The sequence below is a fragment of the Hylobates moloch genome, unplaced genomic scaffold (assembly GCF_009828535.3).
Source record: "Hylobates moloch isolate HMO894 unplaced genomic scaffold, HMol_V3 SCAFFOLD_11, whole genome shotgun sequence".
NCBI lineage: Eukaryota > Metazoa > Chordata > Mammalia > Primates > Hylobatidae > Hylobates > Hylobates moloch.
This window is the reverse complement of record NW_026652286.1, coordinates 44,712,072-44,728,143: the sequence shown is the minus strand read 5'-3', so window position 1 is coordinate 44,728,143 and position 16,072 is coordinate 44,712,072. Positions and strand designations below refer to the sequence as shown.

General features: G+C 57.1%; 1 protein-coding gene across 3 annotated transcripts in view; it reads left to right on the top strand.

Moving 5' to 3' along the window:
• ARAP1 (ArfGAP with RhoGAP domain, ankyrin repeat and PH domain 1) overlaps positions 1-16,072 on the top strand; it is a 72,558-nt gene that overhangs the window by 53,924 nt on the left and 2,562 nt on the right. For all 3 annotated transcript variants that reach the window (XM_032166882.2, XM_058446543.1, XM_032166885.2), the window contains 18 exons: positions 76-250; positions 1,375-1,509; positions 3,644-3,779; positions 4,089-4,191; positions 5,084-5,279; positions 5,539-5,590; positions 5,702-5,865; positions 5,993-6,205; positions 6,534-6,639; positions 7,323-7,470; positions 7,560-7,646; positions 7,733-7,801; positions 8,091-8,208; positions 9,430-9,543; positions 9,764-9,909; positions 10,452-10,484; positions 15,181-15,263; positions 15,983-16,033. In XM_032166882.2, the coding sequence (XP_032022773.1) occupies positions 76-250; positions 1,375-1,509; positions 3,644-3,779; positions 4,089-4,191; positions 5,084-5,279; positions 5,539-5,590; positions 5,702-5,865; positions 5,993-6,205; positions 6,534-6,639; positions 7,323-7,470; positions 7,560-7,646; positions 7,733-7,801; positions 8,091-8,208; positions 9,430-9,543; positions 9,764-9,909; positions 10,452-10,484; positions 15,181-15,263; positions 15,983-16,033 (2,129 nt within the window). The remainder of the gene's footprint in view (positions 1-75; positions 251-1,374; positions 1,510-3,643; positions 3,780-4,088; positions 4,192-5,083; positions 5,280-5,538; positions 5,591-5,701; positions 5,866-5,992; positions 6,206-6,533; positions 6,640-7,322; positions 7,471-7,559; positions 7,647-7,732; positions 7,802-8,090; positions 8,209-9,429; positions 9,544-9,763; positions 9,910-10,451; positions 10,485-15,180; positions 15,264-15,982; positions 16,034-16,072) is intronic.

Below are 16,072 nucleotides of genomic sequence, written 5' to 3'. Positions count from 1 at the left end.
TCTCCTCCCCTCTAGCCCCTTTCCCTGTGGGCCCCCCACTCCTGCTTGGGTTGACCCTCCCCTGCCTCTTCCTAGGCCCTGTGTGCTGCAGTCACCACCACAGACCTAGCTGAGACCCAGGCGCTCTTGGGCTGTGGGGCTGGGATCAACTGCTTCTCAGGGGACCCTGAGGCCCCCACGCCCCTGGCTCTTGCAGAGCAGGCGGGGCAGACGCTGCAGATGGAATTCCTTCGGAACAACCGGACCACAGGTGAGCGTGGCAGAGGGTGGGGGTCCACCAGGCTGTTCAGTGCCTGGTGGGGTTTGATTTACCTGCTGCTCTCAGGCCGTGATCACAGCTCCTCAAGGGCCTGTGGTAAATCGTGTGTGAGCTGGGTGTGCTTGGGTTTGCACCTCAGTGTGTATTTGTGCTGCGTATGCATGTTCCTCTGTGTTTGTGTCTCTGTGACTCTGTTGATAACTTCCCTGACTTGCAATGTGAGCCCCTCAGGATGACTGGCAGCTGTGCTGGTGTTTGTGCGCCTCTGAGCCCCCTGGATCTGTGTTTCTGGGGATGTTGAGAGCTTTGGAGTACATGCGTGTGCCGAGTGTGTCTGTGTTGCTGCGTGAGGGGTGCTGTGTTACATTTCTTCTTGTGTGGGTCACCCACCATGGTAGCCCTGTCTACTGCCCTGCTTGGGTGGAGCTCAATCCTGAACTTGGTCTGGGTACCATTGGCTCCCTCTCAGGGTGGGTGAGGAGGGGTCAATGGGCTGAGCAGCACAGCTCGTGGCCCAGGCCTGGCCTCTGGGGCCACATCCCAGGACGGACGGTGGAGCTCAATGGCTGGGGCTCTGGGCTCAGGGCCATGGGTGGGCGGGGCACACTGGGCTGGAGAGAGCCCAGGTGTCCAGGGAGACACAGGAGACCACCCAGCTGGCTTGGGCTTGGGGGCAGATCACCCCCCCGCCCCGCGGCGCTGACCGTGGGGAACAGGGCTGTATTCAGGCTGCCACCTTGAGCTTCCCACTGTCTGGGACAATCCTCTTTCCAGGGATTATTATTGAGTTTGCCCAATGCCCCCCTCATGCCAGTGTGCCTGGCCTGTGCCTCCAACCTGTAGAGTGGGGTGGGCCAGGAGTCAGGGAGGCTTCCTGAAAGGGGAGGTGCTGGAACTGGGCCTTGGGAGTGGAGTGAATTTCCACAAGTGGGGAGAGGTGGAGAAACAGCCTGGGCAAGACCCTGCAGGTAGGAGGGGGAGCTTGAGGCTGCCAGTTAGGGAGCTGGGGCTGATGATTTGAAAGTGAGCCTGGATGCCCAGGCCAGGTGGGAGTGAGGTGGGGACACCCTCTTGGGTGGCCAGCATGACCTGCCATCCTTTCCCCGCCTCCAAAGAGGTGCCTCGGCTGGACTCGATGAAGCCCCTGGAAAAGCACTACTCAGTTGTCCTGCCGACTGTGAGCCACAGTGGCTTCCTCTACAAGACTGCCTCTGCTGGCAAGCTGCTACAGGACCGCCGGGCCCGGGAAGGTGGGTGCCGCCCCAGACCCTGCCTTGGCCCATGGCATTTGGTCATGGCTGCAGGGCTAGGGAAGCCAGGGCTGGCCAGACTGGTGGACCCATGAGGCAGCCAAGTGGACTCTGGCAGAGTCACCCTAGAGGGCTTCCTGGATATAGTCTGTGGTACACAGTAGGTGCTTCCTAAATGATCCTGGTGGGAGTGGGGGTAGGGCATGGCACTGCAGAGCAGGTCACTGCCAGAGTTTCTTTGGACTAAACGAGCCTTTATTGAGCCCCTACTGGATATGGGCTCTGCTGAGCATCTGGTAGTTAGAGCCCGTGGCTGGTAGGGAGTTTGAGGACTGAACAGAAAGCCCTATCCCTCTGATGTCAGCCTTCCATTCACTTCCCAACTCAGAAGAAAATCCACAAGAGCCCACACAGTTGGCCACCACCCCCATTACCTCTCTGAACCACCCCCCTAATCACTCTGCCGGTCTCCTCACTGTTTCTCAGACATGTCGTCACCTACCAGGATCTTTGCCTGTGCTGTTCCCTCTGCCTGAAATGCATTCCCCCAGGTATCTGCATGGCCAGTCCCTCACTTCCGTCAGGTCTCTGTTTCAGTATCACTCCTGCAGAGATGTCATCTCTGACTACCTTATGCAAAATAGCACCCCCCATCTCTCCCTTTACCCTGCATTTTCTTTTCTTTTTTGAGATGGAGTTTCGCTCTTGTTGCCCAGGCTGGAGTGCAATGGCGCGATCTCGGCTCACCACAACCTCTGCCTCCCGGGTTCAAGCGATTCTCCTGCCTCAGCCTACCGAGTAGCTGGGATTACAGGCGTGCGCCGTCATGCCTGGCTAATTTAGTTAGTAGAGATGGGGTTTCACTATGTTGGCCAGGCTGGTCTCAAACTCCCGACCTCAGGTGATCTGCCCACCTTGGCCTCCCAAAGTGCTGGGATTATAGGCATGAGTCACCGCACCTGGCTACCCTGCATTTTCTTCACACCACTTACCTGGTACCCATTTGTTCATTAATGTACTTATCTATAGATTCTCTGTACCCCACTGGGACATAAACTCCTTTTGGCCATCACTGCCTGTAGCCCCCAGATCCTAGAACAGTGGCTAGCACACAGTGGGCACTTGGCAAATATCTGCAGAATGAAGGGTGACACAGGCAGAGCTGGTGCTCCTGGAGGGAGCCCATCCGTGGAGACAGGCCTGAGGACACATTGCCCTCAGAGAACAAATGTCAGGCCCTCACAGACAGAATGAGAGGCAGAGTCTGCTGTGGGAACATTGTGAGGTCATTGCTGACAACATCCCTCAGCACCTCCTGTATGCTCTCCTACAGGGACAAAGCCCTCCAACTCCCAAAGAGATTTCTTTGGAACTCCATGCTGTTCACAACCTCATTGCCCCAGGTCTGCCTCCCTCTGCCTGATAATGTCATTTATGTAACAACTGCCTGAGTCATCCTTTTTGCCCTGGATGCCAGGAAGCTCTGAGCCACTGTAAAGCTCAGTGCTGTGAACTGTACAGGCCTGCATGGCCATGACAACCTATCCTTTCCATTACCTTTCCTGGTCCAGATTCCCATTTCTGTTTCTTTTATGGGACCTTGTCAGTCTCTCAGAGCCATTGTAGCAGGAGGCAGAGTACAGAGTGATAGGTGCCTCTGGAAAAGGAGGTTGGGGCATAGAAGGCTTCCTGTGACATTCAGGTGGTGGGTAGAGGGGACAAGGTTTGCAAAAGCTGGGAGTGCTGGGTAGGGATGTGTGTGCCCAGGAGTGACAGAGAGGCAGCTGGAGAGATGGGCAGAGGTAGACCTGGCAGGGCCTTGAATGGCAGGCTGAGGGGCACAGAGTCTGTCCTGCGGACCATGGAATGGTTTTGGTTAGAGGAAGGATGGGGTCTGATTTTAGCTAGATCACTCTGGGATTTTGGAAGGGGCTGCCGCAGAGGCCTGGGGGAGAGGATGACTTGTGGGCTGGCTGGCGCGGTGGGAATGCAGAGAGGTGGATGGATCTGGGGAAAACTTGAGAGAATGAAGAGCACATGGGTCAGATGGGAGCAGGAGCCCTGGGAGAATGCAGAGGTGGTTTTCAGGTGGTGGGGGGCTCCCTGATGGCTCCCCTGCCCAAATTCTCCCCAGAGTTCAGCCGGCGCTGGTGTGTCCTTAGTGACGGGGTCCTGAGATACTATGAGAATGAGCGGGCAGTGACCCCCAACGGAGAGATTCGGGCCAGCGAGATTGTGTGCCTGGCAGTGCCCCCTCCTGACACCCACGGGTGAGTACTCCTGGGCAAATCAGACTGTAGTTGCTATAAGGTACAATCCCCCACTGGGGAGACAGGGAAATAGGCCCAGAGAAGGGGAGGACCTCCCCAGGGTCACACAGCAAACAGAGGCTGCACAAGGGCCGACTCCAGTCTCTTGAGGCCCCAGCCCAAGACTTTTCCACCACCTCTTAGGGGACCAGAGTAAGGACAAGCGCCAAGGCAGTGCGGAGGGGGCAGAGGATGGCGGTTGATGGTGCGGGTTGGGGGTGGGCCAGTGCTGGATGAGGTGGGCCTGAGTCCTGGCCTGTGTATTTGCAGCTTTGAGCACACTTTTGAGGTGTACACGGAGGGAGAACGGCTGTACCTGTTTGGGCTGGAGAGCGTGGAGGAGGCTCATGAGTGGGTCAAGTGTATTGCTAAGGTGGGCCTGGGGTAGCAGGGCGGGTGTAAGGGTGTCTGACGGGGGAAGGTGGGGCCTCCTGGCCAATCCCATGTATCCCAGCTCCCCCGTCTAGAGAGCAGAAGCTAGATGCAGGGCAGCAGACATGGAGCAGGCCTGTCCCGCCAAGGGCCTACTGTAATCTGCAGCCCTCTGCAGGGTTGGTCAGACCTATCTTAGCTCTGCAGAAGAAGGGCTGTGGGCCTTGCACTCTATAGGTGCTCAATAAATGTTTAACAGTGAATGACAGTCAGAGCCATCTTAGGATGGACAGTGCTGCCTCCAGGGGAGTGTGCTCCTTGTTCCTGGAGGCGAGCAAGCAGAGGCTGGAGGGAAGAGGCAGGGAGGCCACGGGGAGGGCTCTGCCTCAGGGACTAGAGCCAGGTGCCTGTGGGTTCCCCATGTGCTGTGAGAGCCTGTGACTTTTTATCATTCACTTGTCCGTTGATCAGTTGTCTTGTGCGCCTCCTGAGAGCCCTCGGAGACCTGGGGACCCAGATGAACCAGGCTTAGTCCTAGCTCTTCAGTAGCTCCCGTGTGTGGGGGAGACAGCTCCCCCGGGTGGGGTTCAGGCGGCAGCAGCAGTGTAACCAGTGCCACAACAGAGGGCAAGAATGCTTTGGTGCTGTGGGGGCCCAGAGAAGGGCCCTCTAGAAGGTGTCTGGGAAGCCTTTCCAGAGGCGGGCACATCTGAGTGGGTATGAAGTGGGGCATGGTACCCAAGTTCCATCACTGGGCTTGGTTCTGCCTTGGGGAAGAGAAGAGAAGGCAGCTGGGTGGGAAGAGGGCACCTGCCTGTAAGCCAAGGAGCTGGGGCATTGGGGCAGGCAGTGCCGTTGGCTGATGCTGTCTCCCCCGGCTGCCTCTCTGCCAGGCATTCTTGCCTCCCCTGGCCGAGGATCTGCTGGCCCGGGATTTTGAGCGGCTGGGACGCCTACCCTACAAAGCTGGCCTGAGCCTACAGCGGGCCCAGGAGGGCTGGTTCTCTCTCAGTGGCTCAGAGCTCCGCGCTGTCTTCCCGGAGGGGCCCTGCGAAGAGCCGCTGCAACTACGGAAACTGCAGGAGCTTTGTGCGTGGACGAGACCTGGGTCCCCAGCCTCCAGGGCACCCCATCCTGGGCTCCCAGGCCCCCAGCCCTTGCCTGGAAGTCTGAACTCTGCCTGGCCTGGCCAGAGCCACCATCCTGCCCTCTCATGTCCTTGGGGTGCATCTCAGCCACCGCATACATTGGCGGGCGGGTCTCATGGGTGTGTGTGTGCTCAGACGGAGGGAGCGGGTTGGGGATCGGGAGCAAGACCTGGGTCTCACCTTGACTAACCCTTCCACAGCCATCCAGGGGGACAGTGAGAACCAGGTGCTGGTGCTGGTAGAGCGAAGGAGGTGAGCCACGGCCTCCCTGAGGGGCTCTGAGAAGCTTGGAGCAGTCTGATGGGCCTGGGGACAGGGTGGGATAGGTGTAGGCCCCTCAGTGACTGACTGTCCCTGGCCCAGGACACTGTACATACAGGGCGAGCGGCGCCTGGACTTCATGGGTTGGCTGGGGGCCATCCAGAAAGCAGCCGCCAGCATGGGGGACACGCTGTCTGAGCAGCAGCTTGGGGACTCGGATATCCCGGTGATCGTGTACCGCTGTGTGGACTACATCACGCAGTGCGGTGAGCCCTGCCCCGGGGGTGCCAGCCCCGCCCCTCCCGGAGAGCCGCCTCCCGCACCGGAGATGCGTAGCCCCGCCCCATGACGTAATGCCTCAGGCCCCAAACGCTCGGCCCCGCCCCTCCTTAGGCCTGACCTCTGAGGGCATCTACCGCAAGTGTGGGCAGACATCGAAGACGCAGCGGCTGCTGGAGAGCCTGCGGCAGGATGCGCGCTCTGTGCACCTCAAGGAGGGCGAGCAGCACGTGGATGATGTTTCCTCGGCGCTCAAGCGCTTCCTGCGCGACCTGCCTGATGGGCTTTTCACTCGCGCCCAGCGCCTAGCCTGGCTGGAGGCCTCAGGTGGGCCCTGCAGCCCGTGCCCAGCCTCCTCCTCCTCCACCCATCCCTCCGGACTCTTGCGCCCTTGCCTTGTGGCACTTGCACTGGGCTCATCCTAACCCACAGGCTCCAGTTGCCCTCCTCTGCTTCTCATTCCCATCGCCACTACATACAGAGCCAGGGCCCCTGGAAGACCGAGAGTTCCTTACCCTGGTTGAGTGCCTGGCCTGCATTGACTTGGAGGGCACAGGGACTGCTGTCAGTCACCATGAGAGGCACAGCAGCCCGGGCGGGGTGAGGGGAAGATAGTTAGAGGGGGTTTCTGACTTGATTTATCTTTCCCACCCAGAGATCGAGGACGAGGAGGAGAAGGTCTCCAGGTACCGAGAGCTGCTGGTGCGGCTGCCCCCTGTTAACCGGGCCACAGTGAAGGCCCTTATCAGCCACCTGTACTGGTGAGGGATGATACCATTGTGAGACTCTGGGGGGATGGGGTGAAGGTTCTTCTACCCCCACCCTGGCTGACTACCCTCCCCTGGGAGCCAGCTGTGCTTTCGCACCAAGTGCTGACTGTGATCTGCCCTAACATTGGACATTTGTAGAGCAAGGGTCCCCAACCCCCAGGCCACAGACCAGTACAGGTTCGTGGCCTGTTAGGAACCAGGCTGCACAGCAGGAGGTGAGTGGTGGGTAAACAAGCATTACTGCCTGAGCTCTGCCTCCTGTCAGATCAGCCGCGGCATTAGATTCTCAAAGGATTGGAACTCTATTGTGAACTGCGCATGGGAGGTGGCGCGCTCCTTATGAGAATCTAATGCCTCTGAAACCATCCCCTGCCCCACCACCCTGTCCTTGGAAAAATTGTCTTCCACAAAACCAATCCCTTGTGCCAGAACTGTTGGGGACCACTGTTGTAGAGGATCTTTCCACTTGGGGCCAGGGTACCTTGGCTGTATCTCCCAGCTTCCCAGTCCTGCTCCTACCAGGACCCAAGATATGGCCAGAAAAACTGTTCCTACCCCGTTAAATAGTGGTCCTCTCTGACCAGACCAGTCTTGGACCTGTCAGAAATTGACAGGGTGAGATGGGAAGCTCTGGCCTGACTCCTCACTCAAAGCTCTCCTCCTCCCCTCTCCAGTGTCCAGTGCTTCTCAGACACGAACCAGATGAATGTGCACAACCTGGCAATTGTGTTTGGGCCCACCCTCTTCCAGACAGACGGGCAGGACTACAAGGCTGGCCGTGTGGTGGAAGACCTCATTAACCACTATGTGGTGGTATTTAGTGTGCGTCCCTGGCCGGTGGGCAGTGGAGGGCAGGGGTGAGCCTTCCAGATGGCGGTGACCACCTGTCCCTGCCTCTCACCCCTTCCCAGGTGGATGAGGAAGAGCTCAGGAAGCAGCGGGAGGAGATCACTGCCATTGTGAAGATGCGCGTGGCTGGCACTGCCAGTGGGACCCAGGTGAAGGCTGGAGCCTGGGTGGGGGGCTTGGGCCTGCCACCTGCACCCATTTCCTAGGCCCCCAGCTGAGCCCTGTCTCCCTGCAGCATGCCGGTGACTTCATCTGCACAGTGTATCTGGAGGAGAAGAAGGCAGAGACTGAGCAGCATATCAAGGTAGGTGCTGGGACCTAGAAGCCAAGGGGCTGGAGAATCAGGCTGGACCAGGCACAGGCTCAGATGGCCAGGGGAGCAGTGCTTCCACCCCAAGGAGAGGACCAGTTTGGGACCTGTATCTGGTTGGTGCTGGGGCCTGCTCCTAAGAACCACTCAGAAATACCCCTCTCTATCCCAGGACTCCAGAAGGGCCTGAGAAGGATGGGCTCAGGCTCTGAGTCACATAGCAAGGTTGTGGCAGAGCAGGGGCTAGGCACAGGTAGGCTAATCTCCTCCTTGGTCCTTGCAGATCCCAGCATCCATGACTGCTGAGGAGCTCACCCTGGAGATCCTGGATCGCCGGAACGTGGGCATCAGGGAGAAGGACTATTGGACCTGCTTTGAGGTCAATGAGAGGGAGGAGGCAGGTGGGTGACCCTGGGCTTGTGCAGGGTATGGTATGGCTTGTCTCAGCTGTAGCCCAAGTCTGTCCTCCCCTACCCTGCACATGAGGATGGGTGGTGAAAAGGGCTTTGATGATGTGTTGCTGTCACACTGATCTCTGTGACGGTGGTGATAGGGTGCTGGCAGGGATTGAGGTTATGCCTGTCATGTGGCTGATAGAAGGGACAGTGAAGGGGTAGAAGGTGTTGGCTGTGATGGTGCTTTCTCAGGTGTCAGTGACAATGGTGATGGTTGAGGTGAGAAAGGTATTTTATGGTAAAGGTGGTCTTGATGGCAGTGGAGGATGAGGCTGTATCTGTTCATCGTTTTACTATATTGTTGAGTGCCAGGCACTGGGCTAGGGAGCCACACACACAGTCCTTGTCCTTGTGGGGGTTAGTCTGGTGTGGGATGGAGGCATTAGTCTAATGATCATACCAATAAATGTTCAACTACAGATGTGTTAACTGCTGTGGAGGAAAGACCCATGGCATTGCCAGATCTTCCCCGAGCCAGGATGGGAAGGAAGAGTAGGGGTTACTTGGTGAAGAAGGCAAAAGTCCTGTGGTGGGCAGAGGCACAGCCCGTTCAAGGAGACGAGGGCAGTGAGGGGGTGGTGACATGGGTGGGGCTGGAGATCGAGGCAGAGGCAGCCATGCAGGGCCTTGCAGCAATGCAAGACCATCGCTCCGATGTTAGTTAGTGAGTGGGAGTTTAAGAAGATTGCTACTCGCTGATGGGTTGGGAGAGGGAAATTAGAGCACACTTTGAAGGTCATGGTTTAGTCCAAGGAGAAGGCAGTAACGTGGGCTGGGGTGGCAGCAGTGGAGATGGACAGAACAGAGAGATTCGATGTGTGGATCGGGAGAGGGAAGAGGGGTTTGTTTCTGGGTTGAGCAGCCTGGCGGGTGGTGGTGGTGGTGTTTCCCTGATGGCCACGGGGAGGGTGGGAAGGGAGGCAGGGGGTGGAGATCATGGGCATGGTTTTGCACATGTTGAATTTGAGCAGCTTTGGTCACAGCCACGTGTGTCAAGCCTGAAGCTTGGTAATGGGAAAGGTGGTCGTGATAGTGGTGTTTTGTGTCGTGGCACTTGCAGACGGTTGGAGTGGGCAGGGGATGTGTAGGTGATACGTGCCCATCTGCCAGCCTTTGGTGCTATCGGGCCATGTGGTCCCAGTGACGGTAGGTGTGACCTCTCCCCAGAGCGCCCCCTGCACTTTGCGGAGAAGGTGCTGCCCATACTGCACGGGCTGGGCACGGACAGCCACCTGGTGGTGAAGAAGCACCAGGCCATGGAGGCCATGCTGCTGTACCTGGGTAGGTGGTGCCTGCAGGGTGGCCAGGCTCCCGGTGGTCCCCTCTTCCACAGCCAGGGTGGGACCTGGTGGTGCCAGGTAGGAACAGCTCAGACAGAGGGCACCAGGTGGGTGGGCCTCTATGGAGAGGCTGGGGCAGGATGGGGCAGCTTCCTTCGTCCTGGGACCCAGCCCCTGGGTAGGGGTTGGTGCAGCCTGTGCCCACTCCAGTCCCCCCCCAGCCAGCCGTGTCGGTGACACCAAGCATGGCATGATGAAGTTCCGTGAGGACCGCAGCCTCCTGGGCCTGGGCCTGCCCTCAGGTGGCTTCCACGATCGCTACTTCATCCTCAACAGCAGCTGCCTGCGGCTCTACAAGGAGGTCCGGGTAAGTGGCCCCGCTGGGTTCTGCCCCAGGGTGGGTACCTGTATGCCTGAATGTGCTCAGAGATTCCCCTTGGTCTGCAAGTGGAAATAGTCCCGTTGCAGGCTCTCAGGATGGCACAGCAGTGGGGGAGAACTGTAGACTCTCAAGACCCCTCCTGCTGTGGCCCTGGATGGCCACTCTACTGTGCCCTGTAGCCCCACTAGGCCCTGGCACCCAGATGCCATCACACCACTCCATGCCCATGCTCTGTCTCACTGTGCCTGTGCCTTATCACTGCACCCACAGGAACCTGTTACTTGATGACAGCCCCAGGTTGTGGCCCATGCATGCCTTGTCACATCGTATGTCATATGCCTCCCGGGCCACCCTCCTCACTCATTCTGTCCACATGCAGGTTTTCTCCCAACCCAGACTCCATTTGACACCCTCCACCTTCTGCACATACATGCCACACACACACCCCAACCCCACACATCACTGCACATGCTGTCCTGGCTCTAGACCTGGGACTTCTTCCATAACCCTGATCCTCTATCAAACAGAGCCAGAGGCCGTGGAGCGGGGCCCCTGAGACCGTGAGTAGCTGTGGGCTGACTGCCAGCTGCCTTACACCGCCTGGGGGCCAAATGAGCTGGGTGGGAGCATGGGGAGACAGCCAGGGCTCCTGGCCATCTCTAGGCATGGATCCCTGCCCCCTTGCCAGTCGGCACTGGCCCCTATCCTGGGGCCTAAGCTCCTCCCCTTTATCCCTAATCCTGTCCCAGGGTCCTTTCCCCAAGATAGGGTTCCCTTTCAGTGCAATGCTCTAGAATTTTCCAGAGGACTCAGTGTAGAAGTTAAAGATCCAGTAACGATGGCACCTAGGTTTGAATTAGAGCTCTGATCTTCATCTCCTGTCATCCCTGGAGCCACCTTATTTCCAACCCCGGACAGTGTTCCAGGACTGTCAGAATGTTCTTGCGACTGCCCTGATCCTAACATGCCAGGGTGGGACGAGAGAGGCTTGTGGGATACCCCCACCTGGGGTAGCCATCTCTCTGAGGCTCCTTGGCTGGCTGTTTCCACTCTGCACACTCCTAGGAGAGAGAGCTCATCCCTCTGCCCTTGGGGCTGCCCTGTTCCTAGGGGGATGCTTCTGTCTGGAAAAGGTCCTTGCTCAGGTTCTGCTGAGAATCTGCATCTCATGATGCCCCCGTGGGTCCCAGCTATGCCTTGGGGGCCACAAAGCGTAGATGCCCTGCAGCAGGGGTCCCCAACTGTTGCGAACAGGGCCGTGCAACAGGAGGTGAACATCGGGCGAGTGAACATTACTGCCTGAGCTCTGCCTCCTGTTAGGTCAGCAGCGGCATTAGATTCTCATAAGAGTGTGAACCCTACTGTGAACTGTGCAAGCGAGGGATCTAGGTTGTGCGCTTCTTATGAGAATCTAATGTCTGAACATCTGAGGTTTTACAGTTTCATCCCGAAACCATCCCCCTACCCATGGAAAAATTGTTGTCCACAGAACTGGTCCCTGGTACCAAAAAGACTGGGGACTGCTGCCCTGCAGGATGGGCAACAGAGACATGGTTCCAAGCCCGGTGGTCTAGCCTGAGCTCCCACAACTACCCCCCACACCATCCCGTGTCTTCAGCCTCTTCCTGCCCCTTGCATTTCCTGAGGTCATCTGAACAGGCTTGGCTGCCATGGCAGGAGCAGAGCAGATAGAGCAGGACCTCATCTCCTTCTCTTTGCACTTTGTGCCTCTTCTAATGCATGCTGGGCTCCTGCTAACCCTGTGGGAAACGCCGTCTCTTCTCTCCTTTGCCCTCTTCTGTGATCACATCCTCACTTCTGAGCCTATCTGCCCATCCAGTCAATCCCCCTTGGTTCTGGGATGCTATCTCCCTGGCCCCCTCCCTCTAGGAGTGCTTAGAACCCTTGCTGTGGGCAGAAGGGAGGGAAGATGGCTGAGGCACCTGGAAAGGCAGCTGTGGATCCCCGGGCATGGAAGGAAGGAGGCAGGAGAGCTAGAAAAAGGGATGAGATCTAATGTTCCCTAAGGAACCAGGCTCGCTGGGCGCGGTGGCTCATGCCTGTAATCCCAGCACTTTGGGAGGCCGAGGCGGGCGGATCACGAGGTCAGGAGATCGAGACCATCCTGGCTAACACAGTGAAACCCCGTCTCTACTAAAAATACAACAAATTAGCTGGGCGTGGTAGTGGGCGCCTGTAGTCCCAGCTACCCAGGAGGCTGAGGCAGGAGAATGGCGTGAACCCGGGAGGCGGAGCTTGCAGTGAGCCAAGATTGCGCCACTGCACTCCAGCCTGGGCGACAGAGCAGACTCTGTCTCAAAAAAAAAAAAAAAAAAAAAAAGGAACCAGGCTTAGTGCTGGCCCCTCACATACTGAGACATGGAATCCTTACTACTGTTCTCTGCGGAAGAGGGCTGTCCCCACTTCCAGGTGAGAAAACAGGCTTTGTGTGACTTGCCCAAGGCCATCTATAAGTGTAGACTGGGACTTGCACCCAGGTTTCTTAGTGTGGAAAAGCAAGCTTGTATTCCTGGAAGTCTCAGATTTGAGGACTCAGCAGGGAGGGGTGCTCAGCACAGGGTAGGTGGTGCTCTCCACCCCCCAGAGACAGCCAACACCTCTGGCCTGGCAGAGGCCCTGAGCAGATGTGGGCTGGTTACCACGGGGTTATCAATTCTGGCATTTGTTGGTTTATGAGGCAGTAGGACAGAATATTTGAAATTGGGACAATCTCAGGTGATTCAGTAGGATACATGTCCACTTGTGCCTTATCCTGGGGGTCTCCTCTTGTTAAAGACCCTGAGACACCTGGAAAAGGCACATGCTAGAAAGATCTTGGTTCTAGCAGAGATCCTTAAGCATCAAGAGTAAATGTCATTGTCTGCTCATGGCCCCATGCCTTGGAGATGCTGGAAACATGAGCTGTCTGATTAGAAATGTCCTTGGGCCAGGTGCAGTGGCTCATGCCTGTAATCCCAGCACTTTGAGAGGTCAAGGTGGGAGGATTGCTTGAGTCCAGGAGTTTGAGACCAGCCTGGGCAACATGGTGAAACCCTGTCTCTATAAAAATTAGCCAGACGTGGTGGTGCAGGCCTGTAGTCCCAGCTACTCAGGAGGCTGAAGTGGGAGGATGGCTTGATCCCATGAGGTGGTGTTGCAGTGAGCTGAGATTGCACCGCTACACTCCAGCTTGGGGGATTCATTCTCAAAAGGAGATTGCATTGACTGACATCCTTCCCTCCCAAGACCCACTTCTGCAGACTTTCTGACTCAGCCACCCTTACATCACACATGTGCCACGCACATCAGACCCCAAGAAATCGGAGGCCTGAGGGTTATGTTTTCATTCTTGGAGCCACAGCCTGGTTTGAATGCCTTGATTCCTGCAGTTGCCTCTGCACCTGACTGGGCCTGTCCCGTCCACCCTCGACTCACTTGACTGCTTGCTTCTAGTTCTGTTCCCCTCCCACCCACACCCTGACTTCTTCCAAACCCACAGCCTGTTTTCCATCCCCTCCGCCCGATTCCTCCCGTACCTGGAGTCTAGTTTCCCCACAGCCTTCCTCTCTCATGCCCAGAGCCTTGTGTTTTCCATGCCTGCAGCCGAATCTCTTTTATAGCCTCTGTCTCAGTCTTTCCATTCCTGCCATCAGCTGTCTTCCAGTTTGCAGGCTGATTGCTCTAGTGCTCCCAGCCTTGCTTCTTCTGTGTGTGCATGCAGGTTTCTTCCTTGTATTCCCCCACATCTTGTTTCTTTTCCATGCCTGCAGCCGAATCTTTTATAGCCTCTGTCTCAGTCTTTCCGTTTCTGCCATCAGCTGTCTTCCAGTTTGCAGGCCAATTGCTCTAGTGCTCCCAGCCTTGCTTCTTCTGTGTGTGCATACAGGTTTCTTCCTTGTATTCCCCCACATCTTGTTTCTTCCATGTCCGAAGCCTGATTTCCTCCCACCTGCCTAATTTCCTCCCTGTCTGCAGCCCTGATTGTTCCATGCCTGCAGCCCAGTTGGTTCCAGGCCCTCCTGGGCACATGGCCATCATCAGGTTAGGTGCTGTCTGTAGAAGACATGAGGCTTTCCAATCAGCAGGTATCAGGGTAAAAGCAGAGTGAAAAGTCCTTACTAAGGCCCTCCTAAGCCACACCCCCTGTGAGAGCACAGAGGTCTTCTCCAGTTCCTAAGCAGCCCGTCCTTTTGCAATATCACAGGAAGTCCACCAATTCCTGAAACTTCCACCTCCCCTGGCTGTCCCTTCCCTGGCCCCTGCTGAGGAGCCATGCCTGGAGGTGGCTGGGAGCGATGGTGGGGAACAGGGGGGAGGTGGCTCAGTCTTTGACCCCCAGTTTCGGTTGTAAGTGAATCCCCCTCCCCTGCCATTCACTCTGGTGCCCCTGTGGGCTCCAGGGGTGCCTGGTAGGGGTAGGGCTTCAAGCAAGTGGCTCCCAGAGCAGGAGGAAGCCTCATTAGCTTGACCTCCAACCAGCCTCTTCCTTGGGGGTCATCGCCCCCATCCCTCTGCCTCCGAGCCAGCCTGCTCCTTCCAAGCCCAGACCCATATGCAGAGGCGGGGACCAGAGGTGAACATTTTGGCAATCTGGTGTCCCTCCCCAGTACATTGGTCTCTCGCTTCCTGACCTAGACCATTGGGAAGTTCTTCCTGTGGTCTATTGAACAGCTGTTCTGCTTCAGCTTGAGTCATTAGCCTTCTTGTGGAACCAAAGAGCTAGTAACTGCTGGTCCCTCAAGCCTTCTCTTCACACAGTCAACCCTGGAGCCTCCGTGGGGCAGGGAGGGCTGAGAAATGAATAACCTGAGATGAACATAGACACGAGCAGCCAACCAAGGCTCTCTGATCACACCCGCTCGTTCCAGCTTGGTGCTGGGGGAGGATGTGCAGTTCTCCCTCCATGTACAATCTGATTCAGGGTGATGCTTCAAGTCCTCCAGTTTGCAGGGCATCAAGGTGGTGCTGGGATTCGCTGTTACAGATGTACTAGTTGGGACGGCTGCCTCGGAGACTGAGGGTTGACTGTCTGATACTGCTGTAGGGAGACAGGCCTTGGGGGCCTAGGGCTGGGAGGTTGGTTGGGCTAGATTGTGAAAAGGGAGGGCTTTATCAGGAAGGCTTCTTGGAGGAGGCGCCCTGTGCTGGGATGCAAAGAGGGCTGGGGAGTGGGAAGAGGGAGGTGCCCAGTCGGGAGAGCGGCCCCAGTGCCCTTTCTGCAGACTATAGTGCCCTCTTCTCCTCACCCTACCCCAGAGTCACCGGCCTGAGAAGGAGTGGCCTGTTAAGAGTCTCAAAGTCTACCTGGGAGTGAAGAAGAAACTCAGGCCACCCACCTGGTAAGCTGGGACTGGGCAGATAGGCCTGCCTCTGGGGCCTGTGGGGGCTCAGAACTGATGGGGGAGGCACAGCTGGGGTTTTTAATTTGACAGAGGTCGGTGCAGGGGCTCTGATGGCGTGGTCCCCAGACCAGCAGCATCACCTGGACACACCTTCAACACAAATTCTTGCCCAAGTGCAGTGGCTCATATCTGTAATCTCAGTCCTTGGGGAAGCCAAGTCAGAAGGATTGCTGGAGCCCAGGAGTTCGAAACGAGCCTGGGCAACATGGCGAGACTCTGCCTCTACAAAAAAATACAAAAATTAACTGGGTTTGGTGGCACGCTACCCAGGAGGCTGAGGCGGGAGGATCGCTTGAGTCCGGGAGTTTGGGGCTGCAGTGATCCGTGGTCACGACACTGCACTCCAGCCTGGGCGACAGAGTGAGACCCTATCTCAAAAAAAAACCAAAAAACAAAAAAACACAAATTCTCAGGTGTCACCCCATTCCTACCGAATCACAGATTCTGAGGGTAGGGCTGGGGCTTAGGGATGTCAAGGGCCTGCGAGGCTGGTTGGGGTTGAGAGAGGAAGAGGCCAGGATGTGCCACTCTTGTGAGAAGGCTCAGAACTCTGGCTCTGGCTCTGGCTGTGGCTTCTGGGCTCTGTCCTGGGAACCGGGGCATTGAGCCTCTATGGCCTGTCAAACACCCCACTTTTCTCCCTTCTTCCTCTGCAGCTGGGGCTTCACAGTGGTGCATGAGACAGAGAAACATGAGAAGCAGCAGTGGTGAGTGAGCGCCTCATCCTGAGATCCCAGGCTGAGGAA